Source organism: Platalea leucorodia (genome assembly GCF_965183815.1).
Source record: "Platalea leucorodia genome assembly, chromosome: 22".
In the NCBI taxonomy this organism is placed as follows: domain Eukaryota; kingdom Metazoa; phylum Chordata; class Aves; order Pelecaniformes; family Threskiornithidae; genus Platalea; species Platalea leucorodia.
In genome coordinates this window covers 4,061,132-4,083,718 of record NC_138844.1, presented here as the reverse complement: position 1 = coordinate 4,083,718, position 22,587 = coordinate 4,061,132, and the positions used below count along the sequence as shown (strand labels likewise).

The window sequence follows — 22,587 nt, the reverse complement described above, 5'->3', positions numbered from 1 at the left end:
AACAACAAAAAGCAGATTATAACCAAGAGTTAAACATCTTCCTTGCAGCAAAAAAAATTAATATACTAAGGAGATGCAAGAAGCAAAGAGGCCAGCGGGGAAAGGTCGGCTGGAGGGGGGATTCGGCCGGTGCTCGGGGCTGGGGGGCTCGGCATCGCGGCGGGGGCTCGGCGCGGCCGCGGCGGTGCTTTCGGTGAGCCGAGCTGTGCCGTCTTCGGGGCTGAGGAGTGCCCGACCCCGAGGAAGAGGAGGAGAGGAGGGCAAGCAAGCGAACCCACTTCCTGGTGATTTTGTTTGAAAAGTCATTTATTTTTATTTTTTTTTGGTTGAATGCTTTTTTTTGGGGAGTTTTTTAGGTTTTTCTTTATGGAAACGCAAATAGTTTTAGAGACGCTGGATAGAAACCGACACAAATTCAAGTCCATGTGAAATTTTCTCCTTTTTTTTTGGCTGTTTTTTTTTATTATTATAATTATTATTATTACTCTCTCCTGTTACGCGTGGGGCGTCCAGTTTACAAGAAGCAGACGGGGCCGATGTCGATGCCGAATTCCTGGTCTGGAGCGCCAACGTCCATGGGAGCCAAGTCGATGATGGGCAGGCGAGAGGTCTTCGTCGTCTTGTACTCGATGACTGTCTTGCCCCAAGTGCCGGTGTGACTCTGCGGGGAGGTCAGGATCAGCCCCGTCCCCGTAACACGTCCCCACCACCACCACCGTGACCGTCCCCTGGACCACTCACCGTGCAGCCGTCCTCGGTGACGCCGTAGGTGAAGCGGCTGTTGCCTTCAGCCCTGATCTCGATCTCGTTGGCGCCTTGGAGGAGAAGGGCCTTCTTCAGGTTGCCGGTGTCTTGGTCCATGTAGGCGACGCTGTTCTTGCAGTGGTAGGTGATGTTCTGGGCGGCCTCGGTGGACATCAGGCGGAGGAAGGTCAGCTGGATGGCGACGTCGGCTGGGTTGGAGCCCTCACCACCATACTCGAACTGCCGGAGAAGAGGCGTTAGGCACTGCAGAGCTGGTTGTCCATCCCACTCGTCCCCCCTCATCATCCCCCTGCTCACCTGGAAGCCGTCGCTCATCGTCTCGCCGAACCAGATGTGTTTCTTCTCCTTGGGGTTCTTGCTGAGGTACCAATTCTTCTGGGCAATGGTGGCCTGGGTGGGGTAGACGCATGTCTCGCCCGTCTCCATGTTACAGTAGACCTTGATGGCGTCCAGGTTGCAGCCTTGGTTGGGGTCGATCCAGTATTCGCCTGCGGGGCAGAGGGAGGAGGGTCAGGGAGTGGGGAGGGCGGCAGGGAGCCACGATGGGTGGAGGATGAAGGTAAGGAGCAGCCGTGAGGGATGGAGGTGAGGAGCAGCCATGGAGAATGGAGGCGAGGAGCAGGTGGGAGGGACAGAGGATGGAGGGATAGGTGAGGGGTAGCTGTGAGAGATGGAGGATGAAGGGATGGTGGGTGGAGGTGAGGAGCAGCCCTGAGAGATGGAGGAGGGAGGTGAGGAGCAGGTAGGAGGGATCTGGGGGGTGGAGCATGGAGCTGAGCAACAGCCGTGAGGAAGAGAGGAAGGAGGTGAGGAGGAGCTGTGAGAGGTGGAGGATGAAGGGATGGAGGATGGAGGTGAGGAGCAGCCACGAGAGGCAGAGGAGGAAGGTGAGAGCAGCCATGAGAGATGGGATGGAGGAACGAAGGTAAGGATCAACCAGGGGGGATGGAGGAAGGATGGAGGTGAGGAGCAGGTAGAGGGGACAGAGGGATGGAGGTGAGAGTATCCCAGAGGGACATGGGGACCGGTGGGGACACTGACCGCTCTTCCAGTCGCCGTGGCACATCTTCAGGTCGCGGCAGGTACGGGCAGGGTTTTTGCGGGTGCCCTCGGGGCTGCGGATGTTCTCGATCTGCTGGCTCAGGCTCTTGAGGGTGGTGTCAACCTCCAGGTCCCGGTCGCGCATCACGTTGGCGTCGTCGGCTCGGTAGTAGCGCCCGCCATCGTGGGCCTTCTCCTGGGGCGGCTGGGGCAGGAAGCTGAAGTCGAAGCCGCCGCTGGGGGGGCCGGGAGGACCAGGGGGGCCAGGTGGGCCGGGGGGACCCTGCGGGAGGAGGAGGATGGTGAGCAGGAGATGAAGGCAGGCAGCTCTGGGCAGGCAGCGGCAGAGGAGCTGATACATACGACTGGGCCGACATCACCGGTGCGACCGCGGGGGCCAGGGGGGCCGATGGGGCCGGGCAGACCGTTGAGACCATCTTTGCCGGCAGCACCAGCGGAGCCGGGAGGACCCTGTGGGAGAGGAGAGGGGGTGAGCGTGGCAATCCCACCTGGGCAGAGTCGTCCCCTCCAGTCCCAGCCCATGTCCCCATGAGAAACACGATGACGGCAGGACACAGCCCTGCTGCGGGGACCCTCTCCCCACTGCTCGCCCCGGGATGCTCCAGCCCTCGCTGGAGGTCGTGGCTCAGCCAGGAACTTACTCTTGGACCGGCGGGACCAGAAGCACCAGAAGGACCCTGTTCACCAGGAGAGCCCTGTGCAAAGCAAGGAAGAAGAAGAGGTCCCATCAGCATCTCGCTCTGCGTCCAGGATGTGGGGCAGCACCCAGCGCCACCATCACCCCATGGGACTTACAGGAGGACCAGGTGGGCCCTGGAGACCGGAGAAGCCTCTGTGACCCTTCATGCCTCTGTCACCCGGTTCACCAGTTTCACCTTTGTCACCACGGGGACCTTGTGGACCCTGGAGGAGGAGGAGGAGGAGGAGGAAGATGTGTTGAGTGGGGTCCAGGCCAGCCACTGCCCCTGTGCCCACGGGGATGCAGAAGCACCAAGGAGGATGGAGGAGAACATCAACTTACAGCAGGACCACGAGCACCAGCAGGACCAGGGGGGCCAGCGGGACCTTGGGGACCCTGGGACAGGAGAGAAGGGGACAGGTTAGAGCATCCTCTGCCTTCTGCTGGCCCCGGCTCAGGACAGCATCACCCTGAGCAGGGCGGTGGGATGCCTGGCTTCCCGGAGAAGCTCTTCCAGCAGCAAGAGCTGAGCCCGGGGCCGGACCCTGACCCGCCGTGGGTCTGCGGTATCAGTCCTTGCTCCGTAACTGGGTCGAGCCCGGGGTGACCCCTGGGCTGGGGAGGGGTGCGAGGGGGTGCTGGGCAGAGCATCACTTACGGTCTCACCGCGATCTCCGTTCTTGCCAGCAGGACCAACGGGGCCGGGGGCACCGGGGGCACCGGGAGCACCAGGGGGGCCGGAGGGGCCAGTCTCACCACGGTCACCCTGTGAGGAGGAGGAGGAAGAGGAGGAAGAAGAGGAGAGGTCAGTGTGGGCCAGCGCAGCCCCATCGCCCCCTCCCGCAGCCCCCTCACCAGCCCGCTCACCTTGGGACCAGCAGCACCATCGCGACCGGGGGCACCTTCAGCACCGGGAGCACCCTACGGAGGAGCAAAGACCCCCTCGTTAGGGCAGGCGGGGGCTAACGAGGGCCTGGATGGCACCATCTCCGCTCAGCCCACCGCGGGCCCCACTGTGCACCGGCGACAGCAGCGTCCATCAGTGCCACGAGTTGGCAAGTCCTCAGCCCAGCAAACTGAACACCGACGTGCGGGGGTCCATGCCCCCCAACACCGACGGTTGCCCATGGCCACTCACCTCACGTCCAGCTTCACCAGGGGGTCCAGCGAGACCGGGGGGGCCCATGGGGCCGGGAGGACCACGCTCGCCAGGGGAACCGGAGGGACCTTGCTTGCCGGGTTCGCCCTGTGGAGGAGAGAGGACGGGGGGCGTCAGACACCGGCGAGCATCCTCCCCTCCGGGGCCACAGCCGCGGAGGCCGCACGGGTGAGTCAGACCCTGGGGGGGGTCCCAGCATCGTCTCGCCCCCCCGGGTACTCACAGAGGGACCGGGCAGGCCGGGGAAGCCTCTCTCGCCTCTCTGTCCGGGGAGACCGACGACACCGCGCTGGCCAGCGATACCTTGGGGTCCGGGGGTGCCAGGAGCGCCCTGCGGGGACAAACAGCACCTCAGGGTGGTGGCAGCGGCGGGGGCCACCCTCCCGATGGAGGGGACGGCCGAGGGATGTAGGGCTGTGCGGGGAGCATGATGCTGCCCGGCATCCCCAGCTCCGTGGAGGGGGTCAGACTGGGGGGTGACTTACGATGGGGCCGTCAGCGCCGGGAGAGCCCTTCTCGCCAGGGGGTCCGGGGGGGCCAGCGGGGCCAGGCTCACCAGGGCGGCCAGCGGGGCCGGTTTCACCGCGGGGTCCTTTGCCACCTTCCTTCCCGCTTGGGCCGGGAGGGCCGGGGAGGCCGATGTTCCCCTGGGCAGGGGGGAGGCGATGCCGTCAGGCAGCAGCCCGGGACCCCCCCAGCTGCCAGCTGAAGGGCGGCCAGGGGTGTCCCAGTGCCAACTGGGACAGGGCGGCCACGTGGAGCCGCCTGGATGGGTGCCCGGCACCTCCTGTCCCGCGTCCCCCCATCACCAGCAGCCGCCGTCCAGCACCCTCCCGGCCCCCTCCCAGCCCCCCACCTCTCGCCCTGCCCAGGCCAGGGGTACTCACAGAGGGGCCGGGGGGACCAACTCTTCCAGCAGCACCAGGGAAACCAGTAGCACCCTGGAAGGGAGAAAAAGTGGAGTCACCAGGGGCCGGATCCAAGCATCACCTGCCCCTGCCGTGGAGCGGGTCCAGGGGACGGTCCCCTGGCTGGGGGCCACCACAGGGAGCCCCAGGGCCAGTGGCCAGGAGGAAAGCGTCCATCCAGGGGGGGAGCTGGGGTTGATTTGGGGGGGATAAAGGCAAACCCCCCTCTTTTCCCCTCTGTTCCATCCCCACCACGGGATGAAGCCACCTCAGGTCGATGCCATCCCCCCAGATGGTTTTAGGGGTGCAGGGCTGGAAGTGCCGCAGCTCCCCTCTGCCCCACGGGGGGACGGAGCGAGACACAGCAGGGGGTTAAGCCACCTCGGGGGTGTTCGTGCCCAGGGGGGTCCCCTGGGGGCCCCAACCCCCCCCATCACCACGACACTGGTACTTACAGGGGGTCCAGCGCTACCGCGAGCACCTTTGGGACCAGGAGCACCAACAGCACCCTGTGGGGGAGGAAGGAGAGGAGGAGAGGGGTGAGCCGCAGTGTGGGACTGGACCCCCAGTGGGTGCAGGGTGGGGGGGTGCAACTTACGGCGGGGCCAGGAGCACCAGTGGGGCCGGCAGGGCCGGGGGGACCGGCATCACCCTTGGCTCCAGCATCACCAGTTTCACCTTTAGCACCAGGCTGGCCGTCGGCACCCTGTGGGGGAGAGAGGAGTGGGGTGAGCCGGGGTGGGGGGCACAGCATCGTCCCGGTGGGGCAGGATCAGGCCCTCAGGGCAGGGAGCAGCGAGGCCGTCGCACTTACAGGGGGGCCAGCGAATCCAGCAGGACCGGGAGGGCCGGGCTCGCCACGGTCACCCTAGGGGAGACGGTGAGAATGGTGTCACCCCAGGCAGGGGACAGCCACCGATAGCCACCAAAGGATGGCCACCCATGGCAGGGCCATCAGCCAGGGTGGGGGGACACTTACAGGAGCACCACGGGCACCAGTGGGACCAGCAGGACCGGGGGGACCAGCTTCACCCTGGAAAAGGGGAGGAAACCCAAAGAAAAGGTCAAGGCTGCGGCGAGGAGGCCGTGGGTACCAGGACACATCTGTCCCCGGTGCAGCGTCTGGCCGGGGGACGGCCCTACCTTGTCACCGGGAGCACCAGCGGGGCCGGGCGGGCCGATGGGGCCGGTCAGACCTCGGAGACCGTCTTTGCCAGGAGCGCCGTCAGCACCTTTGGGACCGGGGTCGCCCTGGGAGAGGAAGATGATGGCAGGTTACCTGGGGAGGTCCCCTCCAGGGGAGTCACCCCTCCTTTCCTCTCCCCTTTGCACAGCAGCACCGAGGCACCCCTGGTTCTTCATCCTCCCCGGGAGAGGCTGGGACCATCCTTCTCCTCCTGGGCTCCAGGGGAAGAGCTGGGCTCAGGTCCCTGCTGGCAGCAAGGGACTGTCCCCAAGGGCCACGCTCGGATGGGGACAGCGGTGGCACTGAGCATCCCCTCCCCAGGGGCCTTGGCTTAGAGGAGCGCATCCAGCCCCGAGGGGACGATGGCGGGGGGACGGTGATGGCTGGGAGCAGAGGACCGAGGAGGGGACATCAGGATTTTGGGGGACACGTACTCTGTCACCCTTGGCGCCTGGCAGGCCGGCAGCACCACGCTCTCCGGGCATACCCTGCAGACCGGGGGGGCCTTGGCCCCCGGGGGCACCGGGAGCACCAGCATCACCCTGGGCAAGAGAGAGAGAAAACGGGTGTTAGCAGGAACCTGGCGCTTCCTCAGCACAGCAAAGTCCGTCCCGGCTTCAGCTACCGTGCAGGAGCCGATCCCATGGGATACTCCAGCAAAAGGGGGTGAAGCCACCCTCCCTTTACATCTGCTCCCCAAGAGCTGCCTGCTGGGGATGGTCACCCACCACCCAGACATCCCTAACCCGGTGCGGCAGAGCCAAGACCTCGCACCTACCTTAGCACCATCGTTACCGGGAGCACCATTAGCACCACGAGGACCTTGGGGACCGGGGGGGCCTTGGACACCGCGTTCACCGGGGAAACCTCTTTCACCCTGGAGAGGGGAGGCAGGAGAGGGGCCGAGGCCGTCAGGGGGGCGGCGGGCACCAGGAGGGTGCCAAGAGCCGGCTGGGAAGGGAGCGGGGTTCAACTTACCCTGGCACCGGCGGGACCGGGGGCACCGACGTCTCCGGGGACACCCTGTGCGGGAGGCAGAGGGTGCAGAGTCAGCGTGGGAAGGGGTGGCCCTGCGGACAGGCGGAGGGGTCCCCGGGATGCCCTCAGGGGTGGGGAGGGAGGGGGTCCCGCAGTCCTGGGGGGATGGGGAAGGGCTGGGGTCCCCCCTGCTCCCAGGGGAGAGCCTATGCGGAGCCCATCGCCTCGGGGTGCGCTGGGGGGCACCCATCAGCAGCCCCCAGCCCTGGCTGGGAGAGGGGCGATGGGGAGGGGACAGGGACAGTCCCACACCGTGGCCATGCTCGCCCACACTCACCTGCTCACCAGGCTTGCCAGCCTCACCGGGGGGGCCAGCGGGGCCCGGCAGACCCTGGGGAGGAAGAAGAGGAGCAATGAGACACGACAGAAACGGGTGACCAAAGTGGACAAGGAAAAGGGCAACATCACCCCCACCCTGGATGGTTTGTCCCCTCGCGAGGGAAGGGGACATCCCTCACCTGGAAGCCAGGAGCACCAGCGGGACCTTGTTCACCTCTTTCTCCAGCGGGACCCTGGGGGAGAGGGGACAAGCGTGAGGGGGGGGCAGTCAGCTCCTGAGCCCCTTCTCCGGTGGCCAAGCACAGCCATGGGTGGCCAAGGGCTCGTCAATACTCACGGTAGGGCCAGGAGGACCTTGGGCACCAGCTTCACCGTCTTTGCCAGCAGCACCCTGTGGAAGAGGAAGAAGAGGGTGCTCAGAGCACAGCCCCAACCTGCAGCCCAGCGATGCCCTCGTGGGACTCAGCACCCCCCGGAATGGGATGAGGGGCTGGATGTGGCCATAGCATCCTTCGAAGGACTGGAGAAGCCGCAGCAAGCTGCCCGCAGCCACGTCACCTCCCTGCTGTCCCCGTTCCAAAGCCACTGGCAGCCACCAGGCTGGAGTCCCAGCCGCCTCAACCCGCTCCCATTCCCATCCTTGGAGCATCCCCAGCCCCAGTTCAGCCGTCCCAGCCCCACGCCAGGGTAAAGCTCCCTGCCAAGCCTCCACGGCCTGGCCAGGCTCTGGCGAATACTTACAACAGCGCCGGGGGGACCAGGAGCACCTCTCTCGCCAGGTTTGCCAGGCTCACCCTGAAAGCAAGAGAGCAGGATGAGACCCGTGATGAGACCACAACACCGACGGGCACGAGCCTGCAGGCTCGGACAGGCTGGAGGATGCACCAGCACAGCCCTCCCTGGGGGGGACACATCCCCTGAGCCACCCCTCCGTGGGTGCCCGCTCCACGGGAGCCATGTGGCCACCCACAGCCACCGTCCTGGGAGGTGGCAGTGGCCAGCGGGCAGGAATCCCTCGTGGACCAGGATGCCCACATCTGCCGGGCAGCTTCATCTCCAGCAGCCCCCCGGGGGAGGCAGCGCCCGTTCACACTCACCGCAGCACCTTTGGGACCGGGGAAACCCATCACGCCGGCTTGACCTCTGGCTCCGGGGGGGCCGGGGGGGCCGGGGCGGCCGTCTTGACCAGCGGGGCCCTATTATGGGGGGGAGCGAGCACCCCGTTAGCAGAGCCCATGGCGAACCAAGGGAGGAGCGGGGCATCAGTGGGTACAACTTACGGGGGGACCAGTCTTGCCGTCGGGACCGGGGCTCCCAGGGCTTCCAGTCAGACCCTGCAAGGGGGCACGAGGTGGGTTAGGAAGTCCAAGAGATGCTCCAGCGAACGTGAGCATCCTGGCAAGCGGCTTCTCTGCCGGCATGGAGAGCGCAGGAGCCGGCAGCCGTCCCTGGAGCGGGGCCACCGGCGTGGTGGCCGTGCTGATGTGGCTCGCCATTCCTCATAGCCCTCCTGCCACCGTGCCCACCACCCCGCCATGCTCACCTTGGCACCGGGGAGGCCGGGTTCCCCGGGGCGTCCAGCTTCACCAGGAGATCCTTTGGGGCCAACGGGGCCGGGGGAGCCGCGCTCGCCGGGGGGACCCTGGGGAGGGGTGGGAGAGGAGAGAGAGGTTACCCCAGCTGCAGGACATCAGCCGGGGACAGGGACAAGCGCCATGTCACCAGAGGTGGCAGTGGCACAGAACCGGCTTCACCACCACGTGGGGAGAGGTGACAAATGCCCAGTGTCCCCACCGCCCCCGTTGAGGACATGGCTCTCTCACCCAGACAGGCAGGAGGGAGACCTGGGCACCTACCTTGGGACCAGCGATGCCATCAGCGCCAGGGAAACCGCGGCTGCCGGGAGCACCCTGCGAGGGACAGGAGCGGGTCAGTGTGGTGGCACGGGGTGACCTCGGCGGGTCTGGGGTGCAGGGGAGGGGTGTGTCGATGTGGGACCTGGCCACCAGTGGGAGCAGCCTGGTGTCCCTGCTGAGATGCTCCACTGGAGACCTCGGTGGGGCGTTGGAAGGGGCTGGGGACGTCACCATAGTGGGTGCACCCACAAGGCTCAGCTGCTGGATGTTGGGAGATGGGAGGATGGGGATGGGGACAGGGACATGGCAGGGATGGGACAGGGGCTGCTCCTACTCACACGTTCGCCAGCAGGGCCAGGAAGCCCAGCGGGACCGGGTTCACCACGAGCTCCTCTCTTGCCTTCCTCACCAGCTGGGCCGGGGGGACCTTGGACACCAGCAGGACCCTGGGGAAGGAGGCGAAGAGATGAGCACCCATGGGGTGCACGGGAGCCAGGAGGGGCCGAGCCCCCGAGGAGGTGTGAGGGGGACACTTACGGGTTCGCCTTTGGCACCAGTGTCTCCCTTGTTGCCTGGAGCACCGGGTTCACCCTGGAGGTGGAAGGAGAGAAGAGGGAAAAGCCATTTAACAGCAGATTGATGAGCGAAGGGAGCCCTGAGCCGCATCCTGCCCAGCCCCTCAGCAGGAGGGGGGGTGCTCAGCATCTGTCAGCCCCCAGCACCATCCTGCACTTGCAGGGCTGGAGAGGACAGGGGATGCCAGAGGAGACGTCTCCAGGTGGGACAGCAGCTTGCTGGAGAAGAAGGGCTCCGACCCCAGGAGGAGGCGGATGGAGGTGTCTGGGGATACTCACGCTGTTACCCTTGGGACCGGGGGCACCGCTGGGACCCTGGGGTCCGGAGGGACCACGGGCACCGGGGAAGCCGGGAGCGCCAGCAATGCCAGGAGCACCCTGGAAGAGGCAGACGAGGCAGTGAGGGAGCAGCACGGACCCTCATCCCAGAGCCAGGCGGGGGGCGAGGGACACTCACAGTTGCGCCCTTGGCACCAGGTTGACCATCAGCACCGGGGTTGCCCTGCAGAGAGAAAGAGGAGGAGGAGGGTTATCCCAGGGCCAGCAGGACGTGAGGCCGAAAAGCAAGGAGCCATCAGATGCCACTTACAGCAGGACCAGCAGCGCCAGCAGGGCCGGGGGGACCGGGCTCACCGCGGGCACCTTGGGGACCTTCGCTGCCACGAGCACCCTGGGGACCGGTTTCACCCTGGGGAGGAAGAGGAGAGATGAAGAGCCGTGAGTGCAAGGGCTGCCCTGAAACTGCTGACATGGCTGATTTCCCCTCTGCCTGCAGCTCCTTTCCCATGGAGGCAAAGCCAGGAGATATGCCCGTGGGACTTGGCTGGAGACGTCCCCGTCTGCTCCGCTGTCCCAGGCAGCAGCGAGCCTCTGGCATTTTGTTTTCTCACTTTTGGGCCACACAGGGAACCCATTCGTTGCTCGGTCCTTCTCCCCCCACCAGCTCCCAGTTTCCACCAGCTTCTCCCAGCCCAGGAGATGCCACCTGGGAGCAGATGGTTAGGCAGGTCCTACCTTAGCACCAGCAGCACCGGGGAAGCCGGGGGGACCAGCGGGGCCGGTTGGACCCTAGAAGGGAGAGAGGGCACGTGTCAGAGGAGGGATCCCACCTCGCACGTCTGGTGCCAAGGAGTTTTCCGAGCAGCAGAGCTCTGGCCCCCAGCCAGGATTTCCCAGCTGCAGTGGAGCCGGGAGGGGATCTCCCTCCAGAGAAGCCGGAGCTGATGCCGGGTGCTGGTTGAGGAGTGGGTTTGGGGGTTACTTACGGGAGGACCGGCAGCACCGGGAGCACCGTCGTTACCACGAGCACCCTGCAGGAGAGGAGGCACCCATTAGTGATGCCCGCCGGCAGGAGAGGTGGCCCCCAGCCCCCCCGCACCCCAGGGCAGGGGATGCTCAGCCCTGCCCAAACCAGATACTCACAGCGGGGCCAGATGGACCGGGACGGCCTCTTTCGCCGGGAAGCCCACGAGGACCCTGGGGAGGGGAGAGGACACGTTTTTGTCACCGAGAGAGCCACTTTCCCCTTTTGGGCCCTCCTCCCATCCCTGTGCCCCCCCCGCTCCTGCCCGCAGTGACGTTTCCATGGAGTTAAACCCCCTCCCCGCCCCATTCCTTGGGGAAGCATCCCCAAGGCTGAGCTGTTTCCCCATCATATCTTGTCCCCCATCCCCATCCCCGTTTGCTGGCTGAGGCCAGATCCCCACCACGGTCCCTGGGAACTCCAGCACTCACCATCTGCCCAGGAGCACCGTTCTCCCCGGGGCTGCCGGGCTCGCCCTAGGAGAAAGGACAACATTGAGGGACCCGCTGCGGCGGGAGGGAGGGAGCAGCGATGACTTTACCAGGAGGGCAGGGGTGACGCTGCCACCGCTCCTCACCTTGGGGCCAGCGGGACCGGGCTCACCCTTGGCACCATCCAGACCACTGAAGCCCTGGGGAGCAGGAGAGAGAAGGGGAGGGGGGTCAGGAGGGGACCCCTTGGTGAGGTTGGGCTCCCCCTTCCCCTAAATCTTGCAAGCAGGGGAGGAGGGACTCACTCTGTGACCCTTCATGCCCGGCAGGCCGGCGGTTCCTGGGAGACCACGTGCACCCTAGGAGAAAAGGGGAGGTGGTGATGGAGATGCTCGGGGGGGGCTGTCCCTGCACCCCCTTACTCCCATCCCCGGGACGGGGGGCAGGCAGCTGGTGTCACGTTTTTGCTTTGCCACCAGGCAGGACACGGTGGGGGTGTCCCCTCCTGTGCACCCCGGCAGGGACCAGCTCACCTGGGGGCCGGGGGGACCACGCTCTCCGGGACGGCCGGGCTTTCCAGCTTCACCCTAAGGAGAAGGACACCAGGTTGGTGGCATGTCCCCGAGCCAGGTGGCTCCTGCTCGCCTTGGGGGGCTGGCAGGGCCACCAGGCCCCAAATGGCAGGGGAGACCCCATCCAGAGGCCACTTACGTCATCTCCGTTCTTGCCAGGGGGGCCGGCGGGACCACGGGGACCCATGGGACCCTAGGAGAGATGCAGGGCAGGGATGAGGATGCTGTGGGTGACAGCTGTGTCCTGCCACCCGGGCTGGGCAGTGCCAGCCTCTGGCAGCCCCATTCCCATGGATCCCAGCTGAGATGCCCTGGAGCGGGGACAGGGTGGCCATGGCCAAGGCTGGGAACAGGCAGCTTTGTCCCCATCCCTGTGGGACATCAGGCTGGAGGAGGAGGTGGCAGGACTCACAGAAGCACCAGGCTCTCCAGGTTCACCGGGGGGACCTTGGAAACCTTGAGGACCCTGCGGGTTGGTGGGAAAAAAGAAAAAAAAAAAAAAAAAGGAAAAAATAGGTTAGAAAATGAGAAGATTGGGCCTGAAGACCCCGGTGGCAATGGCGGTCCCTCCCGTATGGTGGCGTGAGGACGCGCGTCCCCACGTGTTCCGGTACCCATCGGGGAGGGTGGGACGCCCCGTCCTGCCCTTGCCCCATCCCGTCCCACCCGGCCTCCCGCCACCCGAAGGGGCCCTTGGGGCTGCTTGTCCCCCGGACGAGAGGGAGCCGGAGATACTCACGGGAGCGCCAGGAGGGCCGGGGAGACCGCGGGGACCAGCGGGACCCTGGGGAGAACGGAAAGTGGTGATGAGTGGCTGCCATGTCACCCTGTCCCCATCCCTGTCCCCATCACCAACCATTCCCTGTCCCCATCATCACCCCATTGCTGTCCCCATCACCACCCTGTCCTTGTCCCCATCACTGCTCAGTCCCTGTCCCCATTGCCACCCAGTCCCTGTCCCCATCACCATCCCATCCCTGTCCCCACCACCACCCACTCCCTGTCCCCATCGCCACCCCATCCCTGTCCCCATCGCCACCCATTCCCTGTCCCCATCGCCACCCCATCCCTGTCCCCATCGCCACCCATTCCCTGTCCCCATCGCCACCCCATCCCTGTCCCCACCACTACCCATTCCCTGTCCCCATCCCTGTCCCCATCCCTGTCCCCATCGCCTCCAGGACCGCCATCCCTCCCCATCCCTCCCACCTCCTACCGCTCGGCAGCATCCTCAGCACCGCCGGCATGGGAAGCGCTCCTGGTGCCTCGCCTGGCTTCACACCTCCCCCTGTCCCCCCTGTGTCCCCCCCCCCCCACCGTGGGGACCCCTGCCACCCCAGTGCTCACCATGGGGCCAGGCACGGCCATGCCGCCAGCTTTCTCGTCGTAGCCATAAGACATTTGAGGAGCGAAGTTCTGCAGGCAGGAGGAGAGCAGGGGGTAAGCGGGGCGCAGGCACCCCCACGGGGGTCTGCACCGCCGGGGACCCCCCCATACTCACTCCGCCGAGGCCTGGAGGACCTGGAGGGCCTGGGGGTCCCGGGAGGCCAGGCTGTCCAGGGATGCCATCTCTGCCAGGGGGGCCGGGGAGTCCCTGGGGGGAGAGAAGAGGAGGGTGAGCCCCAAGCAGGACGGGGGTCCCAGTGGAGCGGGGGGCTCTGCGGGGCTGATACCCACCCTGTCTCCTTTGGGGCCGGTGTCTCCCTTAGGTCCCTGTTGGGGAGAGAAGAGACGGGTGGTTAGAAAAGGGGTTCTGCAAAAATCAGTGGGGGGTGTCACGGGGTTTGGGGGGTCAAGGGAGCCCTTACCTCTACTCCAGCGCTTTCTGGGTAGACAGGGGAGGCTGCGGGAGGAAGGACGGGCGTTTAGAGGAGCCAAATGCGACCCGCCACCCCACCCAACCCCGCACCCACCCCGCAGCCCCGACACCCAGGGGAAGGGAGCTGAGCCGGGTCCAGCCCCGCTGCGCCCCGGGGACCCCCAGCCTGCGCCGGGACGGGGATGGGACGGTACCGTCGGTGTCGGGACAGATGGGGCAGCACTCTCCGAAGGGGATCTCGGCGTTGGGGCAGTCGGAGGTGTCCTCGCAGATCACCTCGTCGCAGAGGATGTTGCCGCTGTCGCAGACGCAGATCTGGCAGGGTTCGGGTTTCCACACATCCTTGTCGTTGTACGTTAGCCCATCCTGTATGCAGCTTCCAGTTTGAACTGGGAGAGAGGGGCAGGGCGGGGGGAAGCGTGAGGGCGGGGGGCACGGCGGCGGCCCCCCGCACGGCCCTTTTCTTGCTCTCCCCCCCCTTCATTCCCCCGTTCTCCTGCAGCGTTTCTCCCTTCATCTGTTTCTCATCAGCCATCGCGGTGACACAGGAAAAGCACCACAATAAACTCTTCCCACATACGCTGGAATTTAAACAAAAACCCTCCAGCCAGTTGCTACGTCCCGCGGCGGATGGGGCCAAGGCAAATACCCCCGCGGCAGGCAGGGGGTTGGCACGGGGGGTCCCCGCCGTCCGCGGGGGACGGGGATGGGAATGGGGATGGGGTTGGGATGGGTGGGATCGGGTGGGTTGGCCCCAGCGTCTGGGCTGAAATTAGATCCAGGCGGCTGCGGGATAGGGCTGGATCAGGCCAGATGGGTTGGGGAATAAGAGTCCGGAGACTGGAAGCAGGCAGGGGCTGACGTGGGGAGGGCAGGGCGGCGCGCCAGGGCCCGGGGCTGGCCCCACGGTGGGGAAGGGTCCCGGGGAGGGGGCGCGGGGCTGGCCTGGCCCGTGGCCCTCCGCTTGGCAAGGGCCAAAGGCAAAAGGCCAAATGCAAAAGGCAAAAAGCAAAAAGCAAAAGGCAAAATACCAAATACAAAAAGCAAAAAGGCAAAACACAAAAGGCAAAAGGCAAAAAACCAAAATGCAGAATGCATACTGCAAAAAACCAAAATGCAGAATGCATGTTGCAAAAGGCAAAATGCAGAATGCACGTTGCAAAAGGCAAAAAGCAGAATGCCAAATGCAAAATGCAGAATGCAGCTTGTCAAATGCAAAATGCAGAATGCAGAGAAAAAAAAAAAAAAAAAAAAAGCACAGCCCCCCCCAAATGACAAAATGGGGCAAAATGCAAAGGGCGCCCCAGGCCTGGCTCGGGCCCAGGGTCCCCCCGTGTCCCCACGCCTGCAGGTGGCAGGCGCAGGCAGGCGCAGGCAGGCGCAGGCAGCCCAGCGGGGCGCAGGGGGTCCCGGCGGTGGGGGGGCTGTGACCCCAGCCGTGCCCCCGGCCCCCCGAGCCCCGGTGCAGCCCCACGGGGAGGCCATGGGGCTGCGTCCCCATCCCGGGGCGGCCGAGCGGGGCCGTCTGGCCAGCCCCGACTCCACGGGCTGCCGAAACATTTTCCTTATGAATCATCCGAGACTTTTCTAATTCTTTCCTGATGGCTTTTGCAGATCCCAGGACCAGGCCCCCCCCTCTCCCCTCCTCTCCCCCCTCGCCGTTCTCTCCCGCGCTCTTTCCCCCCTTTCCCTTCCCTGCCTCCTCCTCCCCTTCTTCCCCGGCTCCCTCCTTCCCCGCCGGCTCCTCTCCACCCTTCCCTCCCTCCCCTCTCTTGGCAGGGTGCCCCGACTCTCCGCGCCAGCACAGACCCCCTAAAACCCCGTCACCCCAACCCCAAATCCCCCCAACCCACTTTTTCCTCTTTTTTCCCCCCCCTAATTTCCTCCAACTTTTTATTTCCACTCCAGATGCCAACCACCCCTTTATCCTTCCCCAACCCATGGCAGCAGGACCAAGCGTCGAAGATGCCGCCCGACCCCATCCCCACCCACCACCCCGCATCCCACCGGCGGTGACGGCCATCACCGACACCAGCTACTTACTGTCTTCTTCTCCTTGCCCGCGGGTGAGTAGTACAGTCGCTGCTATCAACAGCAGTAACCGAGAATCCACAAAGCTGAACATGTCTAAATATTAGACATGTAGACTCTTTGGGGTCTCTTTTGTTCTTAGGTTGGGGTCATACGGGGCCGATCCGACTCTGGAGCTCCAAATCCAGACCCCAGCAGAAACTTCCTACTGCCCTTGCCCACTCCTTCGCCTCCCCTTATATACGATGCGGCGGCGGAGAGAGGTGGGACCCATCGCAAGCGGGGAATTTTGGACGGCCCCTCGGCCAATCAGCGGCACCCAGGGAGTCGGGGGGCACCCCTCGCACCCCCCCCCGCCCGTCCCTTCGTGCACACGCATACACAGACATGCACACGCGTGTCATCCCGAAGCGGGGCTGGGAGCGGTGCTTGTGGGGTGGATGGGAAGGGGATGTTGGGGTGGGTGGGATGGGAGTTTGGGGGGCGTTGGGGGGTTTTGGGGGGGAGTTGGGGGTTTTGGGGGGGTTTTGCACATCCTGAGGTGTTTGGGGGGCTGGATGGGGCCGGGCGGGGTGGGGACAGGCGATGTGGCACGTGGCACTTTGGGGACCCCGGTGCCACACAACGCCAGGTGCCGCGGCGGGAGGTCAGGACGCTGCAAACGCCCGCTCCCGCCCGCGACCCCGCACCCCACCACCCACCCCTGCACCCGGGGGGTCCCCACCACCCACCCACCACCCACCCATCGCCACGAGGACCCGCGTGCAGCGGGACCAAACCCCCCAGCACAGCACACAGGCCAAGGGCACGAGCACCAGGCACCCAGCGCATCCCCGGGGCGAGGATCCCCACACGGGACCCCGACCCACAGACACCCCCAAAACCCCCCCAAAACCCACTCGCTTTATTTTTTTCCCCTTTCTTTCCATCTTTTTCCTTTCTTTTCCTCAATCCTCTCCCTCCTGGCCGTCCCGCTCCCCTCTCTCCCCCCCTGGCACGCCTCCACGGCCGTTTCCACATTTGAAGGAGCCACGTTGGTTGGAAAAAGCAAAAGCTCCTTGACAATAATCCACAATCTACCGTGCAATTTGGGGAGGGTGTAATTACACGCCAAAAAAATATACGTATTTACCAGGGCCGGGGCGGCCGCCTGGAGCTCGGGGATGGAGGGGGGAAGGAGCCCTGCAAGGGCAATGTGGCACCCGGGGGGGGTCACCCCCTCTTTTAAGGGGTGATTTTTTTAGGGAAAGGGGTGGGGAATGGGGCTGGGGTCTTGCTGGGGAGGGGGGAGCAAAGAGCGGGGTCCAGCCTTCACGCCTCCGCTTGCCCCCCTGCCGTGCTGAGGTCTCGCAGGCTCATCGGCACACTGGGAGCACTGGGAGCACTGGGCTCCTTGCAGAGGGAACCACGTCTGAGCGGGAGCTCCCACCAAATTACTTCTTTTTTTTTTTTTTTCAGGAAAAAATAAATCAATGCAATTTAACAATGAAATAACGGGGCCGGGGCGGGGGGGAAGAGACACGTCGATAGAGCAAAAGAAAAAAAAAAAAAACCCACCCTCGCGCTGGTGACCTCTCCAGGTCTTTTTTTCCAGCCTGCAATTAAACGCAAAGAAAAAAAAAAAAAAACCCACCCCAGGAGGAGTTATCTGCGCGGGTTGCACACACACGCACACGCATGCACACGGGGACACGCGTGCGCGCGCAGGGAGCCGCTGGCCGGCTTTCAAGCCCTGTATCTATGCATCCGAGACACGTTGCAGGCGAAGACTCCTCCAATCATGCCTCGGCGACTCGAAAAGCCCTGGCCGGGCTCCAGCCTGAAGATGTGTCTTTAATTTTTGCAGCATGACAGAAAAGAAAAGAATGTCATCGGGTTTTTTTTTTTTTTTTTTTTTTTTATATGCATGGAGAGGGAGGGAAAAAAGGGGGGGGGAACGGGACGATGCCACCTCATCAGCCCCCGGCCGCCCGCCCCAGGAATGCAGGAGGGTTCGGTGCAGGGGTTGGGGGCTGGGAGGGGAAAGGGAAGAAATCCCGCTTTAAAAAAAATAATAATAAATAATAAGAGTTTTAAAAAAAAAAAAAAAAAAAGCCTGGAAAAGTCATTAGGATCCTAGGAAGCGGAATGAGAGATGCCAAGCGTAGGCCTGGGCCGGCTCCTGCGGGTGCGGGATGCCCGGGATGCTGGGTCCTGCTCGGGGTGGCGGTACCCGACTGGGACCGTCCCGCTCCTCAGGGACACTGGGACAGGGGGGTGGTCACCTGCGGCCACCTCCTGCCAGCCCCATCCTTTGGGGGGCTCTGAGACCCTTTCCCGCACACCCCGGACTGGTTTCACTGGTGCAGACTGGACTTGCAGTTGGCGGTGTGGGAACAGAGGCGGCTGCCCCAAAAACTCGGTGTTCACCCCAAAAACTCAGTAGTCACCCCAAAAAGTTGGTGGATGCCCCCAAAAGTTGGTGACCGCATCCAGGGCATGGGTTGCCCCATGGATGGGGGGGTGAGGACAGAGGAGGGCAGCCAGCCCCCCGGCTGTCCCCATCCCCTTTGGGTAGGACCTACTGAAAAACAGAGCTGATGGGGCCGGGGGCTGGGGGGGAGGAGGGCGCTGGGGTTTGTTTGCCTGCGCCGAGAGGAGCTGGAGCAGACACCGGCATCTGGTGTGAGTTAACTCCCCTCGACAGCGCAGACACATGGATCGGATTAACTCCCTTTTTTCTTCGCCCCCCCCCCTTCCCCGTTCCCCACTCGCAGCCCCGGGAGCCAGCCCCGCACCGGCCCCCCCACCCCAGCCACCCCGCTCCCCATCCCGCACCCAGCCCCGGGCCCAGAGGTCCCCCCCCCGGGGACGCCTGGGTCCCCCCGGCTCGGCGGCTTCGCCCGGGGTGGTGGTCTGGGCGAGGATGGGGACGGTGGCAGCTGGTGTCCTGCGAGGGTGACACGCAGGTGTTTGACCCCACAGAGGGGTTTGACCCCATAGCGGGGGCTCACCCCACCGACGTCCCCACCGCAGCAGCCCCCCGGCTCCCAAGGGACTCAGGCGTCCCCGGAATCCCCAAACCTGGCTGGGACCCCCACACCGAAAAGCCCCTTAGGGGGTATTTCCCCATCACCCCACCCCGCTCGAACCCAAAACACCTCACTCCCCCTTTCTCATCCCCCGCCGTGGGGACGTGGTGGGAACTCGGTGCCTCAGTTTCCCCCGGCCTGGCCACAGCCCGCAGCCCGGCACCGCCCCGGCTATTCCTGGTGGCCGTCCGGCCCTCGGCACCCTCAATTGTGGCAGGCAGGGCAAAACCCCGTAATCACGGGCAGCGGCTCCCCTGGCTATTTCCAGCCGCTCAAAGCAGGCAGGGCAATTTCTTAATTGGCCTTTGGGCTGCCAGTGCCACGCTGCTGCTCGGCGGGGGCACCGGCTGCCGGGGAGGGTCCCGAAATAGGATGCTCGTGTCCCCGCGGGGGTGGCACGGGGACCCCCAGATTGAGGGGGGACACACGCAGGTGACAACCTCGTCTTGCTCAGCAGCAGGGTGGTCCTTCCACCTGGGATGGGTCCAGGGGGATTGGGATGTTGGCTTTGCCCCCTTCCAGGGCTGGGTGCCTCCGGGGGAGGAGGGGGTCATCCCCCCATCTGCACCCCCACATCCCAGGGCTGGGGTCCGGAGTGGAGCTGGAGATGGAGGGGGGCAACCCCCGGGGGCTGGCGGGGCGTTTGGGGGCAGGGGGGCTTTGGGGGGGTTCCCGGGCGGGGAGCAGCAGCCCAGCCCGGGCCCCCGCCGTCTGGGCTCGCAGAGCCGGGATGGAAACTCTGAGGGCCGAGCTCCACGCCGAACATTTTCCATTGCCAGTTCGCTTCTCTGCTCACTCGCTTTTTCTTTTTTTTTTTCTTTTTTCCCCCCCTTTTTCTCCTTTTGCAGTTTCATTGAAGAATTTGCTGCTACTGCCCGCGGCCCCCCACGCCCCCCGGGGCAGCCCGGGGACGGGGCGATGCTCCCCAGCCCTATCCCAGCTGGACCGTGGGACCGGGAGGGATGCAGGGGTACCCTCAGCACCCCACCTCCCCACAGCCCCCCAGGTCCCTTTGGAGGGGGTCCCCACCCCTCCCATGGCTGCACCCCCAGGGAAAGCATCCCCCGGGGCTGACGGATTCATTTCCCCAGGGACGGGAATGGGGACGGGGTTGGGGATGGGGACGGGGATGGGGACGCGAGGGCTCCCCACGCCGCCGGCCGGCACCGGAGCCTGGCTGGGATTTCTCCCGGCGCAGCTCCTCGGAATGACCTCATCCACCGCGGGCTGGGCGAGCGCCAGGGGCCTGGCTGGGACGGTGGCTCTGGTGCCACGTGGCCGGGGCGTGGGGCTGCCGGCACCCGCCTCGCACCCTCCGCTGCCCCTGGCTGATGGGACCCCAGTGTGCAAGGGGCACCCCGGGGGCTGCTGTCCCCCAAAATCTTTCAGGAGGGGGGTTGCAAACCCCAGAAACCCCTCAGGAGGGATGGGGGGAGCCCCAGCATTCGTGGGGCTGAAGATTCGATGGTTTTTGGGGGACAGAGGTGCAGGGTCTCCCCTGCCAGCAAGAGGGGTGGCAGGTCCCCGGTTCCCAAAGGACATTGGGCACGTCCAGCACCAAGCCTGTCCAGGGGGGTCTCACTCCCAGTAGGGAGCTGGGAGCTGGTTGGGGCTGTTGGGTTGGGGTTGGTGGGTTGGTGGTTGGGGTTGGTGGTTGGGGTTGGGTTGAGGTTGTTGGGTTGGTGGTTGGGGTTGTTGGGTTTGGGTCGGAGTTGTGGGGTCAGGGTTGTTGGGTTGCGGCTGTTGGGTTGGGGTTGTTGGGTTGGGGTTGGGGCTGTTGGGTTGGGGCTGTTGGGTTGGGTTGTTGGGTTGGGGTTGGGGCTGTTGGGTTGGGGTTGTTGGGTTGGGGTTGTCGGGCTGGGGTTGTCAGGCTGGGGTTGTTGGGCTGGGGTAGTCAGGCGGTCGGGCTTGGTGGGTTGGTGGTTGGGGTTGTTGGGTTGGGGTTATTGCCTTGGGGTACCGAGGTTGTTGGGGTTGGTGGGTTGGTGGTTGGGGTACTTGGGTTGGTGGTTGGGGTATTTGGGTTAGGGTTGACGTTGCTGGGTGGCTGGGCTGGGGGTGGGGCTGTTGGGGGTGGGGTTTGGTGGTTTATCTCGTTAGGAGGGATTCAGTTTAGATTCAGGGGCCAGGGTCCTCCAGCTGTACAGGCAGGAGGTGGAGCGGGCGGGTGGATGGAAGGAAGGACAGACGGACGACCGGAGGCCAGGCAGGCAGGGTGTGGATGTGGTGGATGTCCCCCGGGAGGTGCAAGGACACCGGTGCTCTGAGGTCCCACAGCCCAGGGCGTCCCCAACCCTCTACCCACCCCCAGCCATGGGCACTCCCCTCTCCAGGGAGGGTGCTGGGTCCCTGGGGAGGGGGGCTTCCCAAAGCTGGGGGTCCCGAGGTCCGTGGGGCTGGGAGGCTCTGCGGGGTGGGAGGCCTGGCGGGGCTGCGGGGGCAGGATCCGTCCACCCGGAGGAAGGCAGGGCTCAGCTGGGGCCTGGCAGGGGGAGCTGGGACGGGTGCCCCCAGCCCGGCCCCCCCAGCCTGGCCCCTCCGGCTCCACCGCCCCGAGCAGGGGTCCCTCCAGCTGGAGCTCGGCCCCAGCAGCAGCGATGCTGCAGCCCAGCCTCAGCCCTTCCTCCTCCTCCTCCTCCCCAGCCACTTCCCAGCCCCACGTCAGCACCTTCCTCCCAGCCCTCCCTTCCCCACTCCCCCCAGTTCATCCCAGTTCCCTGCCCGGGGGACCAGCATGGATGAAGAGGGGGGTTAACTCTTCCCTTGCAGCCTGCTGCTCCCCATGGGGTGTCCCCCCGACCCCTTCCATGTCCCCCATCCCCACGGGGTCCCCCATCCCCATCGTGTCCCCCCGACCCCTTCCATGTCCCCCATCCCCACGGGATCCCCCCATCCCCATGGGGTCCCCCCATCCCTTCCATGTCCCCCTACCCTAGTGTCCCCCATCCTCACGGTGTCCCCCCCATCCCCACAGGGTCCCCCCATCCCTTCCATGTCCCCCATCCCCACGGGATCCCCCCATCCCCATGGGGTCCCCCCATCCCTTCCATGTCCCCCTACCCTAGTGTCCCCCATCCTCACGGTGTCCCCCCCATCCCCACAGGGTCCCCCCATCCCTTCCATGTCCCCCATCCCCACGGGATCCCCCCATCCCCATGGGGTCCCCCCATCCCTTCCATGTCCCCCTACCCTAGTGTCCCCCATCCTCACGGTGTCCCCCCCATCCCCACAGGGTCCCCCCATCCCTTCCATGTCCCCCATCCCCACGGGATCCCCCCATCCCCATGGGCTCCCCCCATCCCTTCCATGTCCCCCTACCCTAGTGTCCCCCATCCTCACGGTGTCCCCCCCATCCCCACGGGGTCTCCCCATCCCTTTCATGTCCCCCTACCCTAGTGTCCCCCATCCTCACGGTGTCCCCCATCCCCACGGGGTCCCCCCATCCCCACAGGGTCCCCCCATCCCCACGACATCCCCCATCCATCCCCGCCACGTCCCGTCCCTGCTGCTTTGGCAGCAGGATCCGGCCATCGTGGAAATATAGAGGGGGGTTGGGGGGGGGGGGGGGGGGGATGGGAAAAGGGTGTGGCCGGCCTGTGTGGGCGTGGCCTGTGCGGGAGGGGGCGGGGCCATTCAACAAAAGGATTTCAAAGGGATGAAATTGGGGCAAAGCCAAAAAAAGTAAAAAAGTCCTTTCTCCCCCCCAAAACCCCCGTTGCCGGCCTCGGCCCGTCCCTGCCCTGCACACGTGTGCACCCGCCCGGGAGGGGAAACTGAGGCACGGCGGGGCCAGAGGGGCCGTGACGGAGCCCCCGGTGTCCCCGATCCGGTGCCATGTCACGGGCGGTGCCCA

General features: G+C 65.2%; 1 protein-coding gene across 1 annotated transcript; it reads right to left on the bottom strand.

Annotated features, from left to right (window-relative positions):
- Nucleotides 1-398: 398 nt before the first annotated feature.
- Nucleotides 399-13,362, bottom strand: COL1A1 (collagen type I alpha 1 chain). The gene is made up of 47 exons (XM_082331823.1): nucleotides 13,315-13,362; nucleotides 13,161-13,229; nucleotides 12,553-12,597; nucleotides 12,226-12,279; nucleotides 11,953-12,006; nucleotides 11,775-11,828; nucleotides 11,547-11,600; nucleotides 11,388-11,441; nucleotides 11,242-11,286; nucleotides 10,930-10,983; nucleotides 10,773-10,817; nucleotides 10,522-10,575; nucleotides 10,097-10,195; nucleotides 9,965-10,009; nucleotides 9,787-9,885; nucleotides 9,470-9,523; nucleotides 9,271-9,378; nucleotides 8,933-8,986; nucleotides 8,620-8,718; nucleotides 8,357-8,410; nucleotides 8,174-8,272; nucleotides 7,818-7,871; nucleotides 7,414-7,467; nucleotides 7,256-7,309; nucleotides 7,075-7,128; nucleotides 6,738-6,782; nucleotides 6,538-6,636; nucleotides 6,194-6,301; nucleotides 5,717-5,824; nucleotides 5,553-5,606; nucleotides 5,388-5,441; nucleotides 5,172-5,279; nucleotides 5,029-5,082; nucleotides 4,553-4,606; nucleotides 4,151-4,312; nucleotides 3,889-3,996; nucleotides 3,645-3,752; nucleotides 3,374-3,427; nucleotides 3,165-3,272; nucleotides 2,849-2,902; nucleotides 2,623-2,730; nucleotides 2,469-2,522; nucleotides 2,170-2,277; nucleotides 1,807-2,089; nucleotides 1,063-1,253; nucleotides 742-984; nucleotides 399-661 (listed from the first exon to the last, which is right to left on the bottom strand). Exons 2-47 carry the CDS (start codon nucleotides 13,212-13,214, stop codon nucleotides 515-517), a joined length of 3,906 nt encoding a protein of 1,301 aa, XP_082187949.1. The 5' UTR covers nucleotides 13,215-13,229; nucleotides 13,315-13,362; the 3' UTR covers nucleotides 399-514.
- Between the last annotated feature and the right edge of the window lie 9,225 nt (nucleotides 13,363-22,587).

Bases quoted from the DNA above. Each gene is read 5' to 3' on its own strand.
- COL1A1 (XM_082331823.1), bottom strand. From the start codon at position 13,214: ATGTCTTATGGCTACGACGAGAAAGCTGGCGGCATGGCCGTGCCTGGC. The intron at 2,903-3,164 runs GTAAGTGATGCT...CTCCTGTCCCAG, and splicing joins ACGGAGATCGCGGTGAGACC to GGTCCCCAAGGTCCCGCTGG. The intron at 662-741 runs GTGAGTGGTCCA...ACCTCCCCGCAG, and splicing joins TCACCGAGGACGGCTGCACG to AGTCACACCGGCACTTGGGG.